General features: G+C 40.7%; 1 protein-coding gene across 1 annotated transcript in view; it reads left to right on the forward strand.

Annotated features, from left to right (window-relative positions):
* Positions 1-18,022, forward strand: part of adck1 (aarF domain containing kinase 1) — an 83,340-nt gene extending 65,318 nt beyond the window's left edge. Inside the window, exons 10-11 of the mRNA XM_074692521.1 lie at positions 6,747-6,940; positions 14,544-18,022. Coding sequence (XP_074548622.1) covers positions 6,747-6,940; positions 14,544-14,703 — 354 coding nt within the window. The 3' untranslated portion in view covers positions 14,704-18,022. The remainder of the gene's footprint in view (positions 1-6,746; positions 6,941-14,543) is intronic.
* The last annotated feature ends 3,095 nt before the right edge of the window (positions 18,023-21,117 follow it).

Here is a 21,117-nt window from a genome sequence, read left to right on the forward strand (position 1 = left end):
ACACACACACACACACACACGTGCATCCATTAGGCAGACTCCTCTCTAGTGCCCTCTACTTGAACACACTTGCTGATTGAGTAACAGTTAAGAAGACATTTTTTTGTCCACAACCACTCACCTGCTCTGCTGTCTCTGACATCTCCTTTCCTCTCTCCTTTTGTTGTTTCCTCATTTTTCATTTTTATCCCCTCTCTCTCTCTCTCTCTCTCGTGCGTGGATATTTTTGAGCCCTGCTCGTTCCCACTGATGATGCCTTCCATTAGTGTTAATGCAGTCACATTCAGGAAAAAACACATGTTGAGTGCTTTTAGAGCGCTGCCTTTTCACCGCCTTTTATTAAATGCTGGAATATTTTATTTTTAATGAATGTTCTTCTTGGGAGCATTAAAACAAAGCAATTCATCAAAAAATGAGACAGGGAAGGTTAGAGAAGTCAAGTATATTTTGTTATATGTTTTTTAATGTGCCACACCCAGACTGATCCAAACCCTAACCTGACTCAGAGGTCTGAAAGAATCAGCAGTGAATGTTTCTACAGTCAGAGTTTCATCAACATGTGATTCATGAGTCATGATACACTCACCACACTTCAGCTCTCTTTCAAACAAACCTGATTTCATTCACAAATTCTGAATGTTTGAGCCATTTGGTGTGTGATTGGACAGGAAGTGATCTGGTTTCTGTTTGTAGTCTGAGAAGAACTAACTAAACAGGTATCAGCAAGCAGGAACAGGCACTTCGTATGGAGAGCAAAAGCAGGAGGAGCATGGTCCATCATCATGAGCTCCTGGCTTCCATCAGAGCTTATCTGAGAAGGATTTATTTCCCTCTATAAACAGTACTTTTCATGAAGAGCAGCTAATGATCTGTTCTCAATCTAACAACTTGTGAAGTGACAAATATGCCTGATGCTAAGTCACATTTGGCAAATTACAGCCAAACACCACATCCATCATGGTACCAGATCTACATTCTGGCCGATTCAGGATCAAATACAAAGGCTTCTATTTTAACAGGATGCCAGAACAACGACACATTGATTTGCACAGAGCAGATCAAGTAGGACAGGAAGTCAGGCAGTGAAACCACATTAAAAGATCTGGTTGACTTTGAAAATACAATAAACCATCCCAAAACCAGATCCTGTGTAGCTTGACAACAACAAACTGACATAATGAGCAGAGCCAGGTCGGATCCCCACTGACGTGAGGAGCACGATAACGCCACGGTCTGATGACTCCAGTACTGGATTGAACACGCTGCTAGTGAGAGAGCAGATGGACACAGATCTGATGTGAGTCTTACAGTTTAGATTTTCTGAGATCCTAGAATAATCAAAAATTGAGTACAACAAACTCAATCTACTCTTGGACAGACCTTAAATCTTGGCCTTAAACTACTTACAGATCTTGTCCTACAACAGACCGTAGTCCAGTCGATTACAAGTTAATCACTAAAATGTAAATGATGTAAAGCCTCTGCCTGACTTACCATTTACAGTCAGACTGAGGACGTGGTCACACTGGCAAACCGTGCGAGGGTTGAGCACATTTCACTTCTCTGCTTTGGCATGCTGTGGAGATGTGGGCTTCAGCATGGTTTACTTCATGCACGAGCACAAGCACGCGGACAGGGCGTGTGATCCTTGATGTATGATCACTGAGAGCGCATTCCTCGACAATCATATTAAACAGTAGTGGGGTGTTAGAGGGCTGTGTCGGGTGAAAACAACTTACGATAAGTCAAAAAGTCTCTCAAGATGTAGCAGTGCTCTCTGTCTCATTGTGCTGACTCTGATGAGATCGCGCTTCATGTAGACGCTTCACGATGACAGAGGCGGGCCATGCATGTGTGTGATACCAGCTAAAGTCTGGTTCATATTAGAGTACTGTGACCACTGGCTGTGCTCTCCAGCTGGGGAACGGCGCTGCTGGGGGGCAATCGTGCTTAAGCGTGGCACAGTTTGGATGGCCAGTGTGACCACACCCTAAGACTCACAAGGAACAGTTGTGCAAAAGCCACTTGCAGAGATACTTGCATTGTCTCTTGCAGAGATACCTGGAGTGATGGATTTTTCTTAAAATTTGGCAACTGTTTTTTTGGTTACATTGAGACATTTATGGAAACAAACAGTGTTTATTTTTAAGAAAAAGTTAAAGAAAGCAGAATAAATAAGTCAATAAAATGCAAATTGTTTTCATCAAGCTGAACTTTGAGCTGCACGGTGACATGACTCAAGTCTTTTGTTGTGTTAATGGATTTATGCTGCATTTATGTCAAGCTGATGTTTTCTAATTATCTGTTTTCATCTTTTTGTTACCTTTCCTTCACCTGACTCTTATGACTCTGATGATTGACCCTTGAATGATATCCCACGCAGGACATGAAAGGAGCAAAAAGGAAGCATTTTCTAATATGTAATGCTTCTTTGGACATGCACACTGCTTTGTAATTTCACAGAACAAATCAGCAACAAGGTCCAAGTTCAGAATGACAGCTGCTTTCATTTCAAAGTCTTTAAGGCTCTTTTGGAAACCAAAACACAAATTAAGTTACCGTCACATCTCACTATACACCTGTTTGAAGAAAACGTTTATGACTCTCTTTTATCTAACGTAAGCATCTTCTTATTGAAATTAATTTACCACCCTGAGAACAGCTGCATCTTTCCTGCTCTGCAGAGTGAAAATGGTAATTGAAGCTCTCACTATAGATCCCTCGTTCTGCACACCATTTTCTGTTGCCTGCTGGCCGCTGTATGAAATCATCCTGCCGACTCTCTAATACACCCGGGGAGAAAGGAAAAATCACCGGCACAGATTCCACCTCCCCCCGATTGCATTCCCTTTGCCTTTTTATGCGGCTTATTATCGCACCACTCACAATACAATATGTCCTTATTGAAGCTTTCACATGCAAATGAGAGCACTGTCGCCGTTTCTGTGTCCTACTGACAGCTGTGAGGCCCGCTAACCAACCTCCTATAATTGCTACTAATTGTTATTCCCCAAGCAGGGCCCTTCAGAACACCCAGCCCCTTTTTATTTGGATTGGCACTGCTGGGGGTTTGTAATGGGGTATTTTGCTGTTGGTTTAAGTCTCTGCTTGTAAAACCTGGGAGCACTTGGTTGATTTTTTTTTAAGTAAATAAAGAATATATGGAGCAATTTGAAGCTGGGAAGGGTTTTTAATTATTTTAGAGAAATAGACAAGAAAGGGTTAATGAAACATCCTTATCTTGAACAGTACACTGCATATCGTGTGCATTTGTTCGGGAAATTTGAATGTGTTTTATCGTAGAATCATGTTTTTTTTTTTTTACCTAGACCTCACCTGAAAGACCATTAAGCTTTAACTAAGGGTGGATAAGAGAAACAAATTCTTTAATACTAAGGATACCAAAGGAACAAAATATCGACTTAAAGATAAATACTTAAAGAACTTTCAGACAACATTCGGGGATACCTGAGAACTTATGCTGAGGGTACGTTAGCCTCAAAGGCATATTGATATGGATTTCAAAGCTGCCTCTGAAAACAAAAAAACTGTAAATACCTCCTGCAAATGCACACCTGACTCTTCCTTCAAAGGGATTTCACAGGGGACCTAGAAATGGATGCTACAAGGATCACTATTAGACCAGGGCAATGAGCTTTCTTGAAACAGCTTGTAATATAACTGTTGGTCCATGCAATACAGATATACACACTTGCAATCAATTTTCTGTTAAAAAACTATGAAAATATCCTTAATCAACACTAAAGGGTACCTCGACAAGATGCTGATTGGTATCTAAACAGACCTTGAAGCAAAAGGATGCTTTGACAAGAGACAACTTGGAACAAACTTTTAACCAGATAGCTTATTGCTAAAGTTAAAAAGACAAATTTAGGCACCTTAGAATGGGCCTCAAAAGGCATTTAATGCAGAACTGTGAAGTCACCTGGCATTGAAGCCTATATTCTAAATGAATACTGAATAGTACTGAAGGGTGTTGTAAAACATAAACTTGAGAGTCTATCAATAAAATGAAGAGTGAGGTTATCTTAGCTCTGCTTGGTAACGCTCTGCAATGCTAAATATAGACAACTAGTAAACTATGGTACAAACTGACGACTTTTGCTTGTTGTCATGTTTTGAACAGTAGCACTACATAAGTGATGATAAAATACCTTGCCTCTGCGCCTTGTATCCAGTAAAAAGTTGTTTAGAACTAGGGCTGCAGCTACCAATTATTTCAGTACTCAATTACTCTGACGATTATATTTACGATTAATCGATGAATCCGGGGGATGAGAATGCATAATACTAAAATTTTCAAAACCAAGCATTCTTTGTTATTTCAGTTGTTGACTATTGTCATATACAAAGAAACAACGTATTTAAACACAGCTTACGCTGATCAGATGCTGAATTTTTAAAGTGTAACAAATGACATGAATGTATTGTCACTCAAAGGATCAGCAGTTTGGGCAAAATAACAGAAATTTTTATGTCATCAAATTAAGAACTTAGTGGGCCAAAAAGGCAAATAAATAAAAAGGTGTCCTCAATCTTTTCACTTGCAGGTCAAACAGTACATCCCTCTGCCCTACCTCTATCTGTAGCAGCTAATGCTAATGCTAACATTAGTTTAATGAACTCCTTGTGGTTTTCAAACGGGGTGACGATTTAATAAAATGACTAAACAAGTCCTAAAAGACAAACCACGCATTTCACAACATATAAAAGGAGTGTATGTGGGATTTAGTAGCTCCTCTACTCGCTGTTGAGCTCCTCGGCTCGTCATCAATGAGCTCAAGATGTTAGCATTTTAAGTGCTGAATCATTGCAGTTGTGCTTCCATTGCCATGCAAGGTCATTTTTGCAAATGTTGCAATTAACATGCTGTGTGCTTTTTGTCAGCGTTAAATACTCCCAAACTCTGGACAAATGGCTTCTCTGGCTCTGCCATCGTTCGAGTGTTTACTTGTGTCCCTCACATGCCAGCTCGGCTTCTCCTCCGCCACCAAACAGTTCCAAAACAAACACATGCCTTGTTAAAAGTTGCATCTTCACATAAGTGTGTTTGAGGCTCCAGGCCAAGAGGTGGCAAGGCAGTCCACACAGCTGCTTTAAACCTGATGAAGAAGGCGTAAGGTACCTTTATATGAACGTTAAATGGCCCCTCCAGTACCCTGAAAAAGATAGTAAGAGGAAGTTTAAACTTATGCTACTGTTAAAGGTTCCTTGATACCCTCATTTTCAAAGTAAACAACGGGTACCAAAAGCTGTTCCCTAAAACAGACATGAAGAGGAGCTTGCAACAAACCCAAACCCTTGAACCAGATGCTGATGGCTCCTTAAAGAATGCTCCTGGGAAGCTTAAACAAATGTACATAGACACAAAAGAAAAGTCTCAAAGTCTTGAAAATAATCATAGAGGATCTTGAATCCAGAAATCAAGGTTACTTTGAAATAATAACTGATAATTTCCTTGAACTGATGTCGAAGGATGTCCAAAACAGGCACAAAGGGTAGTGTGAAATGTCTTCAAGTGGAGTCTTTGAGCCAGTGACCTAGAGGTTTCTTGAATAATACTTCCAGTTAGTGAAAAACAAATATTGCAAATGCATTATAACACACACCAAAAGGTACCTTAAATAACATTCAAAAGGGTAAAATTGTTCCTTTATTGGTGCGTCAGGTTTTCCAAACAGATGCTTAGAGCCGCCTTGAAACTGGCTTTGAAATGTGTCTGGAAAAAAACTCTCAAACTGTACCCTTGAATTGACACCCAAAGGTTTCTTGGGATACTGTTAATTGCTGCTTGAAACTGGCGACTGACAGTGACATATAAACCTAAATCATGTCACTGAACAGACTTAGGATGATGAACATGTTATCTGTGTAGATCTGTTAAACCTTATTATCTGTTAAATGAGTTTGACTTTCACAGCGGGGCATATTTGAGAATCAGTTCAGCATTGTTTGTGTGTGTGTGTGTGTGTGTGTGTGTGTGTGTGTGTGTGTGTGTGTGTGTGTGTGTGTGTGTGTGTGTGCGTGTGTGTGTGTGTGTGTGTGTGTGTATATATGTCTTGATGTTGTATTTTTATCTGATGCTTGTCGTTTGCAGTGTTTGTGTCTCATGCCCACAGGAGATGTAGTGAACAGAGACAGGCAGACAGAGAGCAGAGACAGAGTTTATCTGTGTCAGGACGTTGACTAGCTGTCTCTCTCCCTCTCTGCCTTTAAACTCGGTGTTTATTCGGACTGACAGCTCTGACAATGCTGCTGACACACACACACACACTCACACACACACACACACACACACACACACACACACACACACACACACACACACACACACACACACACACACACACACACACACACACACACACACACACAGGATGGACAGATTCATATAAGGGTTATAAAAAGTTTGGACGTTTTTTGTTTTTACACAGTTTGTTGTTTCATGTTTCATCTCTTCTGCTACTCAGATCTCTTAGTCAGTGTACAGGCCAGTGTAGAAACTGTGCACAGCTGTGGATATGACCTGGTGTTAAACACTGTTTGGGTTATTGGTCACATGTTCAGTTTTCTAAGCTTGACAGCAGATCTCACCACTCAAATTTTCATCAGCATGTCTGAGATGATTATTGATGCAATTTCAGACCTGCAAAGTGATAGTTATCTGTGTGTAAAAGAACTCAGCCGCCAACAAACAGAAAGCTCACCGTCTCTTTCCTTCCCAGGACGTGGAGATACGGACCAATGCGGCTCTCTACCTGCCTCAGATCAGCGATCTGTTGAACCGAGTGCCCCGGCAGATGCTGCTGCTTCTGAAGACCAACGACCTGCTGAGGGGCATTGAGACCACCTTACAGACCAGGGCCTCATCTTCGTCCTTCATCAACATGTCTCGCTGCTGCATACGGGCCATGGCAAGGTCAGAAACTCTAAACTCTTTCCTGTTTGTGGAACTTTTTAACCTTAACAGGCAGCATGAAAGGCACTGAGAAGTTCAGTCTTGAGGTTTCCAATCAAAGAACAATTTAACTACTCATCCCCAGTTTAAACCTCTGTAAATAGAAAACTTTAAGTATGCAACCTACTACCCAGATGTGCTCTTGGGGTGAGTCTGAAAGAAGTGCAGCAAGGACGAAATTTAGAAATTTCACAACTTTTATTTCGTGCAGCTTTCTTTAGGGAATAAAGCATTTAAAGGTAAACCAGGAAATGGCATTAAAGAAAGCAAACTTAGAGAAAGATGTTTTTTTATTGCAGACAAAACCAACAAAACTCCCCTGCATTCTTCAAATAATCAAAATAACTACAAAAACTAAAAGTTGCACTCAGTTAATAGATAAATTTAGTTTTGAGAAAAATATGTTTATGTTTGCAGACAAGAACAAAAATCGGATTGATATTTTTGTGTCTCTTTGGCAAAATTTGATTGAAAAAAAAAAACACTTTTATTATTAGCATTTTTCAAATGTTTCACAAAATTTCTATATTTTTATCTTTAAATTATGTTTTTTGACTTTGACCCCCAATTTCCTGAGATTGAATTCTCACAGGAGGCTTTTGAGCTCACAAAAAGTGGATTTTGGCAAATAGATCAGCTTCGTCAGCTTCAGACAGGGCTGGTGTTGGCTGCATCACATCATGGTCTTCAAACTGAGGTTGACACATTGATTTTTTTTATGGCTGGTAGCAGTTATTAATTTATCTGGGACTAATAACCAACATGTTTATTAAAAATGTTGATATTCCTGTTAAAATGTTTAACAGGAATGTCTCTGAAAACCAAACACCTCATACAGAATGACTTAAAATGGCAGCTCTTATTGCGCTCAAATTCTTTGGCCGAATCTTATGAGACAAAATATGTGAGCAAGACTCTGCACTTTATCTGTAAACTGTTGTTTTCCATCAACTTATTGTTTTTAAACTGTCTTTTTATAATGTAAGGCTTTTTTATGATGTGCTGCTGCGGCCTTATATAAAGAAAATATAACTCTTCATGTGAACTTGTAATTCCACAAGAAAAGGTTCACACTAAGGGTCAAAGGAAAGTTTTCTGCATCGAGCTGACAGTGCCATGACAGGACTCTGGGGCGGCTGTGGCTTAGAGGTAGAGTTGTTGCTGCTCAAATGGAAGGTCGTGGGTTCGATTCCAGCTTCCGCAGTCACAAGCAGAAAGGTCCTTGAGCAAGACACTGAACCCCAAGTTTCTCCCACTGTTGGTCAGTGGAGTGTGGATGTGTTAGGTAGAACTGATTGTTCCCAATAGAAACCTCTGCCATCGCTGTGTGAATGTCGTGTGGATGGGTGAATGAGGCTGACAGTGTAAAGTGATTTGAGTGGTCAGAGAGACTAGAAAAGCTTTTGTAAGTACTGGTCCATTTACCATTACCATCTACTTACAGGAGGAGGAACTTAGATCTGCAGATTTGGCAGCAGAGACCGATCAGTGAGGCTGAAAAGTGAGCGTTTGTCCTGTAGAAGTAGGATGTAAAGGCTTTTGTGGCACGATTAACTTTCTCACTACTGGGGGAGCTGGGAGTGAGTGGACAGATTTTGCGATGCTTGAGGAAATGTCAGACGAGGCAGTTAAGACGAGTCGGTGTATCTGGTTGAGGAGATGAGGAGCCAAAATAACAGAAAACATGTCCCTACATGCCTGTTCCTTCCTTTGTCTACCTTTTCTGCTCCCAGGAGGCAGAGTGTACAGCAGAGGCCAATGGAGACGAGTTCTAGTCTAGACCGGCCCCTTGTCCTGGCACTGCCTTTCCTGTCTTCTTTGTAACATCTTACTCCAGAGTCTTGGTAGGGTAGAATCAGTGTTGTCTCCACATGGAGCTTGCATTTACATAGCCTGGGTCTGTTAAATGAGACAGTTTTAACTTGGTTGGGTTAATTTGGGAGTTCTGCCGATGGATGTGATGGACAGTGTCAGCTGGCATGGAGGAGAGTGTGATGCTAGGTTGCCAGATCTAACTCTTAAGCCTCTCTGAGGTGTTATGAGGCTCAGAGAATGACAGGAGGTGGTATACCCCAGTGGTATTTTGGTTTCAGGACTTGAGGCCCTGGGTAGAAGGTAGTTGTGGGGTGGGGTTCTTCAGGGTGTGCTCTTCTAAAAGCACAAGTATGTGTTTTGCTCAAATTATTGTTCGTCTTTACCAGGAGCACAAATTCTGGACATTAGGTGAGGCAAAGTGGCACATCTTATTCTTTTTAATTATATGTTTGAGTATTTATTAATAGTACAGCTGAAGAGAGACAAGAATTTTGGGGAGCAGAAGGTTGAGGCCAGGAGGAACCAACGACCCACTTTGGATAAGGTCTCTAACCTTAGTGTATAATGTAAACACTTAAACCACTGATTAAAGGTGCTCAGAAATACCACACTCTTTAATAAACTAATTTATAATTTCATCAAAAACATGATGCATTAAATCTGCAGAGAGGTCTTCTGATAAATAAATAATTATTGTAATGTCTCTCTTCTTTATTTACTATTTATAAGTTACAGTAGATCACACACCTCCTGTAAAGAATCGATCATGATGACATTTATAAATTGTGTGAATAAATCACTCATAATGTGTGTGATTTCAGTTTGGGCCTAAAAAGTGTGCGTACTGCTGGGAAAATGAAGCCCTCTATTGTAGAGTTCAAAGGGTTACAAAAAACATCCTGTGTTTTGGTAAAACATCAGCAACTCCTCAGAGAGCTGTGAATAAAATCCCTCTGAGGTGTGAGCACACGTAGTGGTGGAGTGTTGACACAGGAGATGTGTCAGAAATAAAGACAAACTAAGCTGACAGGTAAGTGGCTTTGGAGGGGAAATTGAAAATTTGGGACTGTAGGTTTGGAGAGGAGAGGTGTGTGCTGTCACTTCAGCTCTGAGCTGATGGACACACACACACACACACACACAGGGTTTCTTCCAGCCCTGGTGCTGCTCTGCTGACTGAGCCACAGATTGTCTGAATAAGCTCATCTAATGAAATCTGAAGCAGCTGCAGAGTCATGAGTCGTCATGTAATGCAGACAGCGGGGGTTCCCTCACCTTAAACCCAGCAGTCTGTGCTCTCAGCTCCTCTCTCTGTCTGACTGTACAGCTCACACATGCTGTCTCCATGTGCTGACAGCAGCTGAATCTATTTCCTCTCAGGCTGGGACCACCTTCTCCTCTCACCCACACAGGCTGACAGAGCCTTACGTGTCCCATTGTGTTCTCAGACAGGAAACGCAGCCTTCTACTTTAGTTTTGACCAAAAGTAAGGGTTAATTTTAGCCTGAGCTAAACTGTGGCTGACCAGTATTCAGTTTGATGGCCAGTTTATCCGGGGTCTGTGCCAGGTTTCCTCTGCGGGATACCACCCATCAGTGTTCAGTGTCGGCTGTGGAGCTCCTGTCTCTACCTCTCCATCTTAGCCCAGTTAGATACCAGTAAAACTTGGATTCTGCCAAAAAAAAAGCCAAAAGGTGGTTTAAGACTTTTAGAAGGTCTTAATCCCCCCAATGTACACTATCTCTTGAAGCCAAGATGAACTCAATATCTTTTATATTTGCATTGCATCATCCTTTTCTGGAACGATGCTGATAGGCTAACATAAAATTGCATAGTGTACATTTGTGCAATCAGTTTATGGTGTAACATTACAGGAGCAAACATGTTTATTTTTGTGTGTTAGCATCATTGTGTTCACTTTGTCATATCACATAAAAAACATGCATCATATTTTGGCTATATACATGTTTATGGTAGATGACATTTATAATAAACATGAGATCAGAGGTTTATTTCAGAGACTGGATGTTGAGTCTCTCTTTCAAGCAACACCTGTCAGTGGGAAGGAAGTAAAAATTTTCGATTTGAAGTTGACGTTTTGGAAGAAGGACATGGCTAAGTTATGCTGCAGGTACCCACTGAAAATGGTCTAAGGAAGGAAAACTAGTGACGCAGCGACAGGGTCATGGGTGGCTGAGGCTCGCTCATGTGAGTAGAAGGAGAAGGCCTGACCCCACTGAGGATCTGAAAAAGTTTATTTAAGGTCTGATAGAAAAGTGTCCTGACAGGCAGGGTACCATATAGTTTTGGGCCTGTGTAGCTGTAGGGTCAGGGTGCCAATGCTCCAGACTCAACAATGCTCAACACATGAGCATCAGAACCGGACCACAGAGAAATGAATGAAGGTGAAACTCAACCACAAGATCAAGATGTTGACTAAGTCAGACCTCAGTCCAATCAATCATCTGTTGGATGTGCTGGACTACTAAAGCTGCGTTTCCACCAAGCAGGCCTGTTTGGTCCATCTCAGTATGGCATGCATTTTGTGGCGTTTCCACTGACTTATTCCAGGACAGATCCCCAAACAACCGAGACGAGCCGTCCCACTTTTTGGGACCCTTTTGTATGGGTGCCAGACTAAACTGATCTGCTCTCGGATGGTGGAGCTACAACACTGCAGACCCTTGATTGGTCCAAAGAATCGTCTCTTACCCCGACAGTCTCTGAAACAAAGCTTGATTGCACTTTTTATCAAAGAGCTACATTCCAATCACAGAGAGGACGAAATGCTGCATGTCTTCCATCGTTGCTCTTTGTTTACTGTGTCGCATTTTTCATCTATGTTGGATTTATTAGCAGGTTAAACTGTGTCACGCTGCTACGGCGTCACGGTATTGTTTAACAGATGCGGCTTTTGGCATCCAGCTTACATGCCGCCTACTACGAGAGGGCACAGTTTGCTGTGGAAACGCACACGGGATCAGGCTGAACTGTATCAAATCATGCCAAACTGTACTGAACTGGACCGGACTGCTTGTTAGAAACGCGGCTAAAGTCTGTTCCCTACAAGGACCTTAAAGGATCTGCCGCTGTTACCTTAATGCCAGAGTGCACTTTCAGGGGTCTGGTGAATTTACAATTGGGACTGTTTTGGTCCTGATCTGATAGACATAAAATTGATTTCTGAAATAGGCTGTGAAGATGTTGATTTCTTCTGTAAGGCAGACGCTAAGAAACATGGATGTTGTCTCCGTGATGTCACCTTGCTTTTTCTGAAGCTGAGTTTTGAGGTTGAACATCAGTGGGTGCCATACTGGAAATGCTGATCCCAGCCTCACTTTGGTTGAGGTAGTGTGAGGTTTTAGGGTGTGAATTGAGCCTCGATGTGAACAGCTACAACATTTTTGTCAGTTAGAAGAAACTTCTCAGACTGAAGTCATTTTTTGTACCAGGCTGTAAAAGATGTTTATTTATGCTGCTAAGATCACTTTTGAAGGGATGATCAGTGGTTTCCAGCAGTTTCAGAGTGTTGGAAACCACGTCAAGTGGGCGCTCAAGGAACTGCAGATTGAACACTTATGCCTTGTCGTCATTTCATGAGGCTGGAGGCTGCAGCTTCTTGGCTTGTCTAGTCAATCACCCACCAACTTTCATCCTGAAAAATGACCTTCATGTTCATGTGTCCTTTCTGAAATTCTAAACAGACTTCATACAAAGAGTCTGGCAGGGTGAAGTCATTTGAATGTCTGATTTAACTAATTTCATCCTTGTTTGGATATTTTTATGAGAGCACAGTGTGTGTCAGATGAGTTTGTGTGTTTTCATGTTGAAGAGAGTCTGCAGTAGGAGCAGATTCAGCACCACGGACAGCTCCCGCACTCTCTGAACCTGGAGGCTTCCTCTAATTTCCTTCATCTCTCTGACTACTGGGGCTTTGAAATTGACTCAGTTTGTAGTTTTCTATTATGTCACCCTCAGATTAAGCGTTTTTATCCTCGGTGAAGCTCAGAAATCTTCACTACATTAGTCAGTCTAGCCAACACGTTTGAATTCAGACTGAAACAGGTGCTACAGACTGTAATGGAGATTTATAACTTTTCATTTTCAATACAAATCTCGACAGGCTCATCTTCTCCACTTGCATTCAGAGCTGCCTCCATTGTTCACGCATGCTGCAGAAGCTTTTCTCCCTCTAATAGATGCAGAAGAAGAGACAGATGAAGATATTCAGGCCTGCTTATCGCTGTTATTACTTGAGATTATTACAATCCACCTTGAATCAGTGAGCATTTTCTGTAACATAGTAAAGAGATTATATCAAGACAATATTTTAAAACTGTACTTTGAGAATTCCTTTAGAGAAGAAGACAGCTTCACTCCAAGCAAAGACATTTAAATGAAGCCTAAAAAACATACACTAAGATTTTTGATTATTTGTATTATGCTTCCTACTCTCTCTGTCTGACAGAGTGACTTTCAGCCTTACAACAGTTTAAAAATATTGATTAAGTGAGCTGTGAGCATTTTGTCACAGGAAATTAGCTGCAAATCCTTCTCCAGAATTAAAAAATTAAAAAAAATCATTAATTTAAACTTGTTTAAAGTAATCAGTGTCACTGAAGCTCTGACGTCTTCTCTCAGCAACATTTACTGTATCAGCTTCAGTATTTGAAGCTCAGTTTCATTAAAGGTCCCATATTATGCTCCTTTTCTGCAGTTTAATACGGATCATTGATGTCTTCATGAAATGGTAGTAACATGTTTTGGTCCAAAAAGCCAATAAATCAAGCACAGCAGCATTGTTTTCAGGCTCTCATAGCCCCTCTGTTCAGAACGCTCTGATGTAGTGGGCGTGGCCTTTATATGTAAATGAGCCACCGCTGATACCACCCCACTCTTCCACGTCACTGAGAGCGGCGCCACGAACTCTGAGTGCACAATGTTTAGAAAACAGCAAAGCTCGTTTACTGTAACATTACAGGCCAAAACAACAGGCTAACCACAGCTAAAGTTAGCATCCTGAAGCTAACACAGAGACAGGGGGGACACTGAGGAAAAGCTCTTACATCTGCTCCACAGCACACAGCATTTAAAATACTCACATTTCCAGGGTCCCAGGTTTGTTGGTGGATGATTGGTAATGCGCCTGGATTCAGGACCAGTCTATTCACTAGCCCTCTGTTGTACTGTTCAAAGTTGGAAAAGCAGTCAGCAGTGAAGTGACTAGCACACACATGCACAGTTTTACTGAGTGTAGCTGGAACATTTCCTTGATAAATGAACTCTAGCCACTTAGTCTTGTCTTCTTCCAAGTTGGGAAACTTGTGCATGGAACTATGTGGCTGTTTACAGCCAAAAACAAAGCAGTGATGGCTCTTCAATGTTGGCATTCTCCTCCTCGCTGCTTCTCTCCAGCAGCGGGGAGGGGAGTGGGCTGGTAGGAGGTTCGGGGGTATCTGCTCCGATGGACCAATCAGGTCAGACTTGCTACTCATTGGTCAAAAAAGGAAATTGCTGACGTCGGCAAATCCCCAAATTCCAAACAGCTCATTTTAGGTCAGGATTTTATATTCACAAGCACTACTAAGTACAGGTTTTGTCATTAAATATCACATTTTGTGGGCTGGGAGGAAAGCCAAAGACCCACAAATTTCACTAAAAGACTTAATAAAGTGATTTTTGCTTAATATGGAACCTTTAAAATGTGTCTGACCTTTGACCCTTTTCTTACCCTCTTTCTGTTCAACAGGCACAGGAGGAGTAAGGCACGGTCCAGGAGGAAGCTCCTGCAGATCTCTCTAGCAGAGTCTCTGAACCTGTGGAAGCTCAGCATGTATGAACTCTTCCTGTGGGTGAAGGGCTGCATGGTGGTGCACTGGCTCTCCGCTCTGCTGACGTTTCTGCACTGAAACACACCAGGACCTGACGCAGGACAGAAACATCAGGCTACAGCAGAACAAAGTAATATCTGTGACACTCTGAGAATCTCTGCAGAATCGGTCATTACTCGCCCACATCACATACACACCACAGATAAATCCACAGCACTCACATTTGAACCACAGATTGTAGCCCAGGTGGAGTCCAGCAGCAGGTTGGACCACTGTTTGACCCTGTGACCTCAAAGTCACAGCTGGGTTTAGAGTCACAAACAAGAGAACAGGAGCAGGAATGGAAGAGGATCAGAGCTGCATGTGAGAGATGTGTTAAACTTCTGAGGTCGTCTAATTTATTTTTCTTAGAATTTATGAATTTATCGCTCTGAAAATTATATTTAATATCATTCTTCTTATAGATGAAATGGGGGAGAACGTTGTCTCTTTTTATAAGTTTAATAATTTTACTTTTCTCAAAGATGGAAATTGACTTTTTAAAAACCTAGGATAAATTATGTTTCTTTCATTTCAGATTTAGTCATTTTTATTCTTCTGATGTAATTTTTTTATTGCAATTTAAATGAAAACTTAATCAGATTTTTTTCTCATTTTTTTTTCTTTTTTAAAGAAATTAATAAAATTAACAGAGGCTAACTTATTTTTCAAAGATAGTTTTCTATTTGATGGGAATCTTTAGTAGATGGTCAGAATATGAACTCAGGAGTTAAATTATCTTGTCACACATAGCTCTAATCTTCCTTTGGAGAACACTGTTGTGATTCCAAACTTTGATCTTGAGATGAAAGGGTCTCATTTTATTTATTCAATCCAACTTTAGTAACACCAACTGTAGATAAATATGGAAAACGCAGCTCCATCTCCTTCAAAATTTGAAGCCAAAATACTGAGTGATTGAGAAGCTATGAATAAGCCTGGCTCATGGTAAAAAAGTTTACAAATCTCTACAGATACTGAAATGTTGGAAACCTCACATGATGACAAATACATAGAATCTGAAGAAAACTGGAACATGATCTCTTCCTGTCAAACCAGACTGATTGTAAACAAACAGGATGGATAAAAGGATGGTCAAGCTGACAAACACTTGCTGCTTAACTTCCTGGTATGTTCACTATGGTGGAAATGTAATCATTTCACTGGACACTACTGTACTAAAACGCAGTAAGCTAGTCCTCATAAAGTGATGGGTATTGAACATAATTTATTCAGTGAAATGGAATGATCTTTGTCATCAGGCTGTCACCATATCAGAATTTCATCTTTCTTGGAAAAATACTCTGAACATAAGCACAGGAAGATTAAGATCTTGTCTGTGACCAAAAATGTATACAATGTTTTAAAAAAGTACAGTGGGAAGAATGTTGAATTTTCTCCCACTAATAGTCACTGTTGTTTCATATTTAACTTCAGACTGGAGCGTTCACAAACAATCCGTCTTTATCTATAAAAAAAATCAAAAGAAGAAAGACGCTGCAGGAGCTTTAAGGTCAACACACCTTGATGTCACATCCCCCTTTTTTAACGTCCTATAGCTGAGTAGAAATATACTTCTCTAGCAAATAAACACATAAAAATAGAGTGACATTTAAAAAAGGCCTCTCAATATTTTGGCTTCACTTTTGGGGAGCTGTTGTCTTGTCCATGTTGCATACAGTTTGAGTAAATCATCCGGAACCTGAGAGCTATGCTAACACTTCACTGCATCACACTGAGAGGACAGTGAGACAAACATGAACATCTGGAAAAACAGACAACTGCTAGATCACTTATTTCAAAATTTGACTGTCAAAAGTTTAGAGCACACCATTCATTAAGAGACAGAATGCATGAAAACGAGAGGTGTCAAGTTGTAAAGAAATCCACCTTTAGGTCTGTCTCTAAACTCACACGTTTATCTGCCAATGCAGTGAAGACATCTGCTGAAAACCAGACGATCCTCTCACAGGGAGAAGAAGATCATGAACTATGAGATGATGATTGTGTTTTTATTTGTTGCTGTTTCTGCCTTGGTGGCTTTGAACTGTGGATTCATTCCTCCTCCTCAACAGAATACCTCAGAATGAAGTTTGCATCAAGTCTCAGAAGTTTCTGAAGACTTAGGATGCGCTGAGTGAATGCTCATGTAGTTTAGTTTTCTATTGTTGTAGAAAATGTACATCAATGCACCATGTTTACTTTCACTGGTACTGTTTTTGTTAGGTCAGATACTGTCCACTCATTCCACAAACACCAGTCTGTACTGTACCGTGTCATACGTTGTTATACCAGAAGTGTTTCACTCTATGCAGAATTGGCTTTTTGCTCCCCAGCCCTGAATTGTAACCACTATGATGATGTGGTTTTGGAGAAAAGCTCCTAAATCTTTGCCTTATTGTTGTTTTATTTCCTCAGAAAGTGGCTTCGATTCTGTTTTTCTTTTCATCCTTTTCTCTAAAGACCAAGTTTATCTCTGCCTCACAAATATGATTCAACCAAGTGAAAAAAAAATCTACTTAAGTTGTGAACAGGAGCAGAATGTGATGATTTGCAAAACGCTGAAACCCCATATTTAGAAAGGCAGCATGTCAAATATTGGACCAGAGAACACCAGGAACATGTTTTGGAGTGTTGAACTGTTAAAGAGTTGGGAGTAAGTGTTGTAAAGGATCACTCTGTTTCATCACATCTTCTTCCACACACTATGAGCGTTTGTGAGCAGATGACATTCACTGCTTTTATTTTGAAAGCAGTTTAAAGTAAGAAACTGGCAGCTCAGTTGTTTGGAGTGATCTAATTTTACATTTCGTGATGCCCTCAACCTTTATATTGAGTGTCGAGTCAGGACTGCAGGCAGGCTGCACTTTTCTACCAAGCCACTCTGCTGCTCGTTGTGCAGAGTTTAGCTTTAACTTGCTGAAAAAAACCCTCCAGGATAAAGAGGTTGACTAACTGGCAGCATATTTTACTCAGTCGTGTAAGTCAGTCTTCATTGAAGGTATCTTCACAAATGTGTGTACCCAGAGTATCAGGGAGGCTCTCTTAAAGCTGTGAGCTGAGAACAAGCCAGGTGCTCCCTCTTCTCTTTAGAGACAAGGACACAGCATCCATAATTTCCAAAAAGAATGTCAAATTCTGATTCATCAGACCATTGGACAGTTTTCCACTCCCCCTCAGTCCATCTTAAGTGTCCAGAGGCGTCTCTACTGTTTCTGGATCATGTGCATGGTGCCGCTTTAACCTGCGTTTGAAGATGTAGTGATGAACTATTCTCACAGATAACAGATTCTGAAGAGATTTTGAGCCCATGTGGTGATTTCTACTGCAGAGTCATGTCGATTTTTAATGCAGTAGTGCCTGAACAGCCATACAGTATTGGATTTTTAGTGGTGTTCCCTAAAGTGTGAGAAGGGATCTCCCAGGGGAAATGCCTTCCCAAATCAAAACTGTTTAAAAAGAAGTATTTCATCCATTACTGTCAGAATAAAAACAAAAAGAGGTTAAATTTTACAGAAAAAGCTTGCAAACTGTAAATGTTTGATCTATTTATGTTTGATCCACATTTTTTTGTTGAAGACCCTGAGGTGACTAAACCAGGATAATGACGGTGTCAGTGGAGGCAGATTCATTATAAAACAGAAATGTGACCCCAGGTGGTTTAATTTTGTACCCATCAGAGAAATGAAGCATCTGAAACCTATTTTTTGTTTTCCTTTGTTTTTGGATTGGCCTGTTAATGAATATCTCACAGCTGGGGGTCGCCAGTCTCAGGCATCATTACTTTGTAGGTCACGTGTTGAAAGTTTGGGAGCGCCCTATCGGAGCTAATGAAACCCCCAGCTTCCTTAAATCTTATGCTGATGATTATAATTCTTAAAGTGATGATCTATTAGTCAGCACAGCCTCGCACAGAGCGATCACCTCACCTCATCTTTCCTCCAGAGAGTCTCTCTATCTCTGATGCTCGTTTTATATCCAATCATGTCACTAATCTGTTGCCAATGAAGCTAATGAATGAGATCAGATGTTACAGATGTTCATGTTGAAGCATGTCACTTCTACATTTCATAGTTTCATATTTGATATGCTGTCTTTGTGCCACTTTCATTTAAATATAGTTTTTTGTCTGTTTTTTCAACTCATTTGGAAACAGGTTGTGTTTGCTCAGAACCAGTATTGCCTACTTTTAGTTATTTATAAATGTTATCTGGGGTCTCAGCGCCATGAACACCTCTCATGTCTGTTACTCTCAACTTAAAAATCCTCTCAGGATGTTTTTTCAAACACAGATGTCTTTGGTTAATATTTGTCCTGTTTGCACCAGCATTTAAATGATAAATGAAAAAAGGGTTGGGGGGTTTTGTTTTATGAATTTTTAACACTTTATTTGCAAAGTCATGGAGCAAGCTTTGCTGCAAAAATCTTGGTGAAAGAACAAACTTGAAACCATCAGAGTAGCAAAATCTTAAATAAGTGTAATTGATGAAATATTTATCGATCATTTTATGGACCCAGCTGTTTTAATGTGGAAGCCTCGAGTTGGTAATGTAAGTGAGTTTTGTGCAGTTTTCATTTGGAAAGCTGGAAGAAAAGAGCTCACCCGGGATGGCACAATCTGAAACTTTCGTGATGGTTCCCTTTTAACAAGCAGACCCCAGCGTCTGTGCCTGTTCGACCTCTTTAAGTCTTTTCACTTTGTGACACATCAAAACAAAAAGCTTTCAAAAACATCCCAAAATAACACCGAAAGGTTCCCTGGCTCATTGTTTCCCAAAGCAAGGAGCCACAAGCTGCTGTGGCGGTACTCATCTTCCTGTTAACTATCCCACAATGCAGCACTTCACCTTTTGTCCATGAGTAATTTATAGTATTGTGACTGTACAGCTGTTAGTGCTGATGAGTAATCGGGATGGAGTAAGCTGTTCAGAGATGATTGTGCAGAGGCTCAGAGTGAACACGGGAGCTGATTCAGTCAGAACACCTGAGTCAGGTTCAGAGAGAAACCACAGACCTGCTCTTCACGTTAACCCTCTCTCTGTTTCTGTAAAAGACTTCTTAAATATAAAAACAAGGGGCTATGCGGTTTGAAGAATCTACCGTTGCTCTTGCCTCTAAAATGTGAAGTCTAGAAAAAAACGACTGTTTTAGACAAATAACGGGAAACATGGCTGAACCTGCTGGGCCAACAAATACACTTTTCTGATGTTAAAAATCACTTTCCTTGTGAAAGGAAATATTTCTATGGTACATCATGACACATGCTCCGTTATTACAGTATGATATCTGAGTCGATAATTTTATTTATTTGATTATAATTATCTTATATGTAATAATCTTAAGTCTCTGTTAAGATCCGTCTCTGTTTATCTCTTGGGTTATTTATTTCCACTGTAAACAAATCCACATCCTGGTACTAAAGTAATGATTGAATTTTTGATTATCTGATTATAAATAAATAAAAATATGCAGAATTCTACAAATTGTCAGAGAACAGCGTCTTCTGTCTCTGTGTGTCACTTCTATGATTCAGAAGTGACCATAAACAGTTAAGCCTGGTTTATACTTCTGCATCAAATTGTTGAGGAGCCTACGCAGGTCCATGTAGCTCTTTTTTGATGCAGAAGCCTGATGTGCACCTTTCGCCAAATGGAACTATGCATTGAAACAATGCTGAGTGCATGCAATGTGATCGGTGTGCTGAGCCGGAATCGTGTTTCCTGTTAAAGATATTTCCAGCCATACATTTAATCTCCTATGACTTCTCCTCTCTGTCCATCTTTGTAGTTGTTGCTCTTTGATAAATGCCAACATGTCTTAGATTCAGTGTAACACAACTCACTCAGAATCGCTGTGAAAATGTAGAAAACAGACGTCATACACCCAGCTGTTGCATTACCAACTGGGATCTTGCAATGCACTCCCTGGAAAGCTAAAGCAGACTGCTTGGCTAATCCAGGGAGCTTCCTGAAAAGCAAAGCCTATAGCACCACCCGTAACTGTAACTCCACGTGTCAATAAATGGTTAAAATGTATTTCCTGACTGAAAAGTGGAAAGTGTGGCAGGATGGAAAACAGGCAATCTGACAATCATACAGACCGCACTGTGCTCTTTTCAGTGGAGTTTTGCAGAGCAATGCGGGTACATTAACTTGGAAGCACTGCTCATGACTTCATCAGCCACTACAGCATGGAGTCAGCAAAGAAGTATCAAACAGGCTTTGTTTCTAATCTTTGAACAAATGAAGCTGCTGTAAGCACAAAATGGGTCACAACAAGAGGGTGTCAAAGGGCAACTCTGGTTTTTTGACACCTGGACCTTATTTATAGGTGTGTGCATGCTCATATACTCACTCAGACAAACATAGTGCAGCTCGGAGTCCTTCAGAAGTTATTTAGATCCAACCGATTTTAGCCGCACTTAGCGGGGGCCACGGCAAGGGAGCTTCAGAG

This window comes from Halichoeres trimaculatus, unplaced genomic scaffold (assembly GCF_033239565.1).
Source record: "Halichoeres trimaculatus isolate MK-OKI-2021-1 unplaced genomic scaffold, fHalTri1.1 fHalTri1_scaffold_17, whole genome shotgun sequence".
NCBI lineage: Eukaryota > Metazoa > Chordata > Actinopteri > Labriformes > Labridae > Halichoeres > Halichoeres trimaculatus.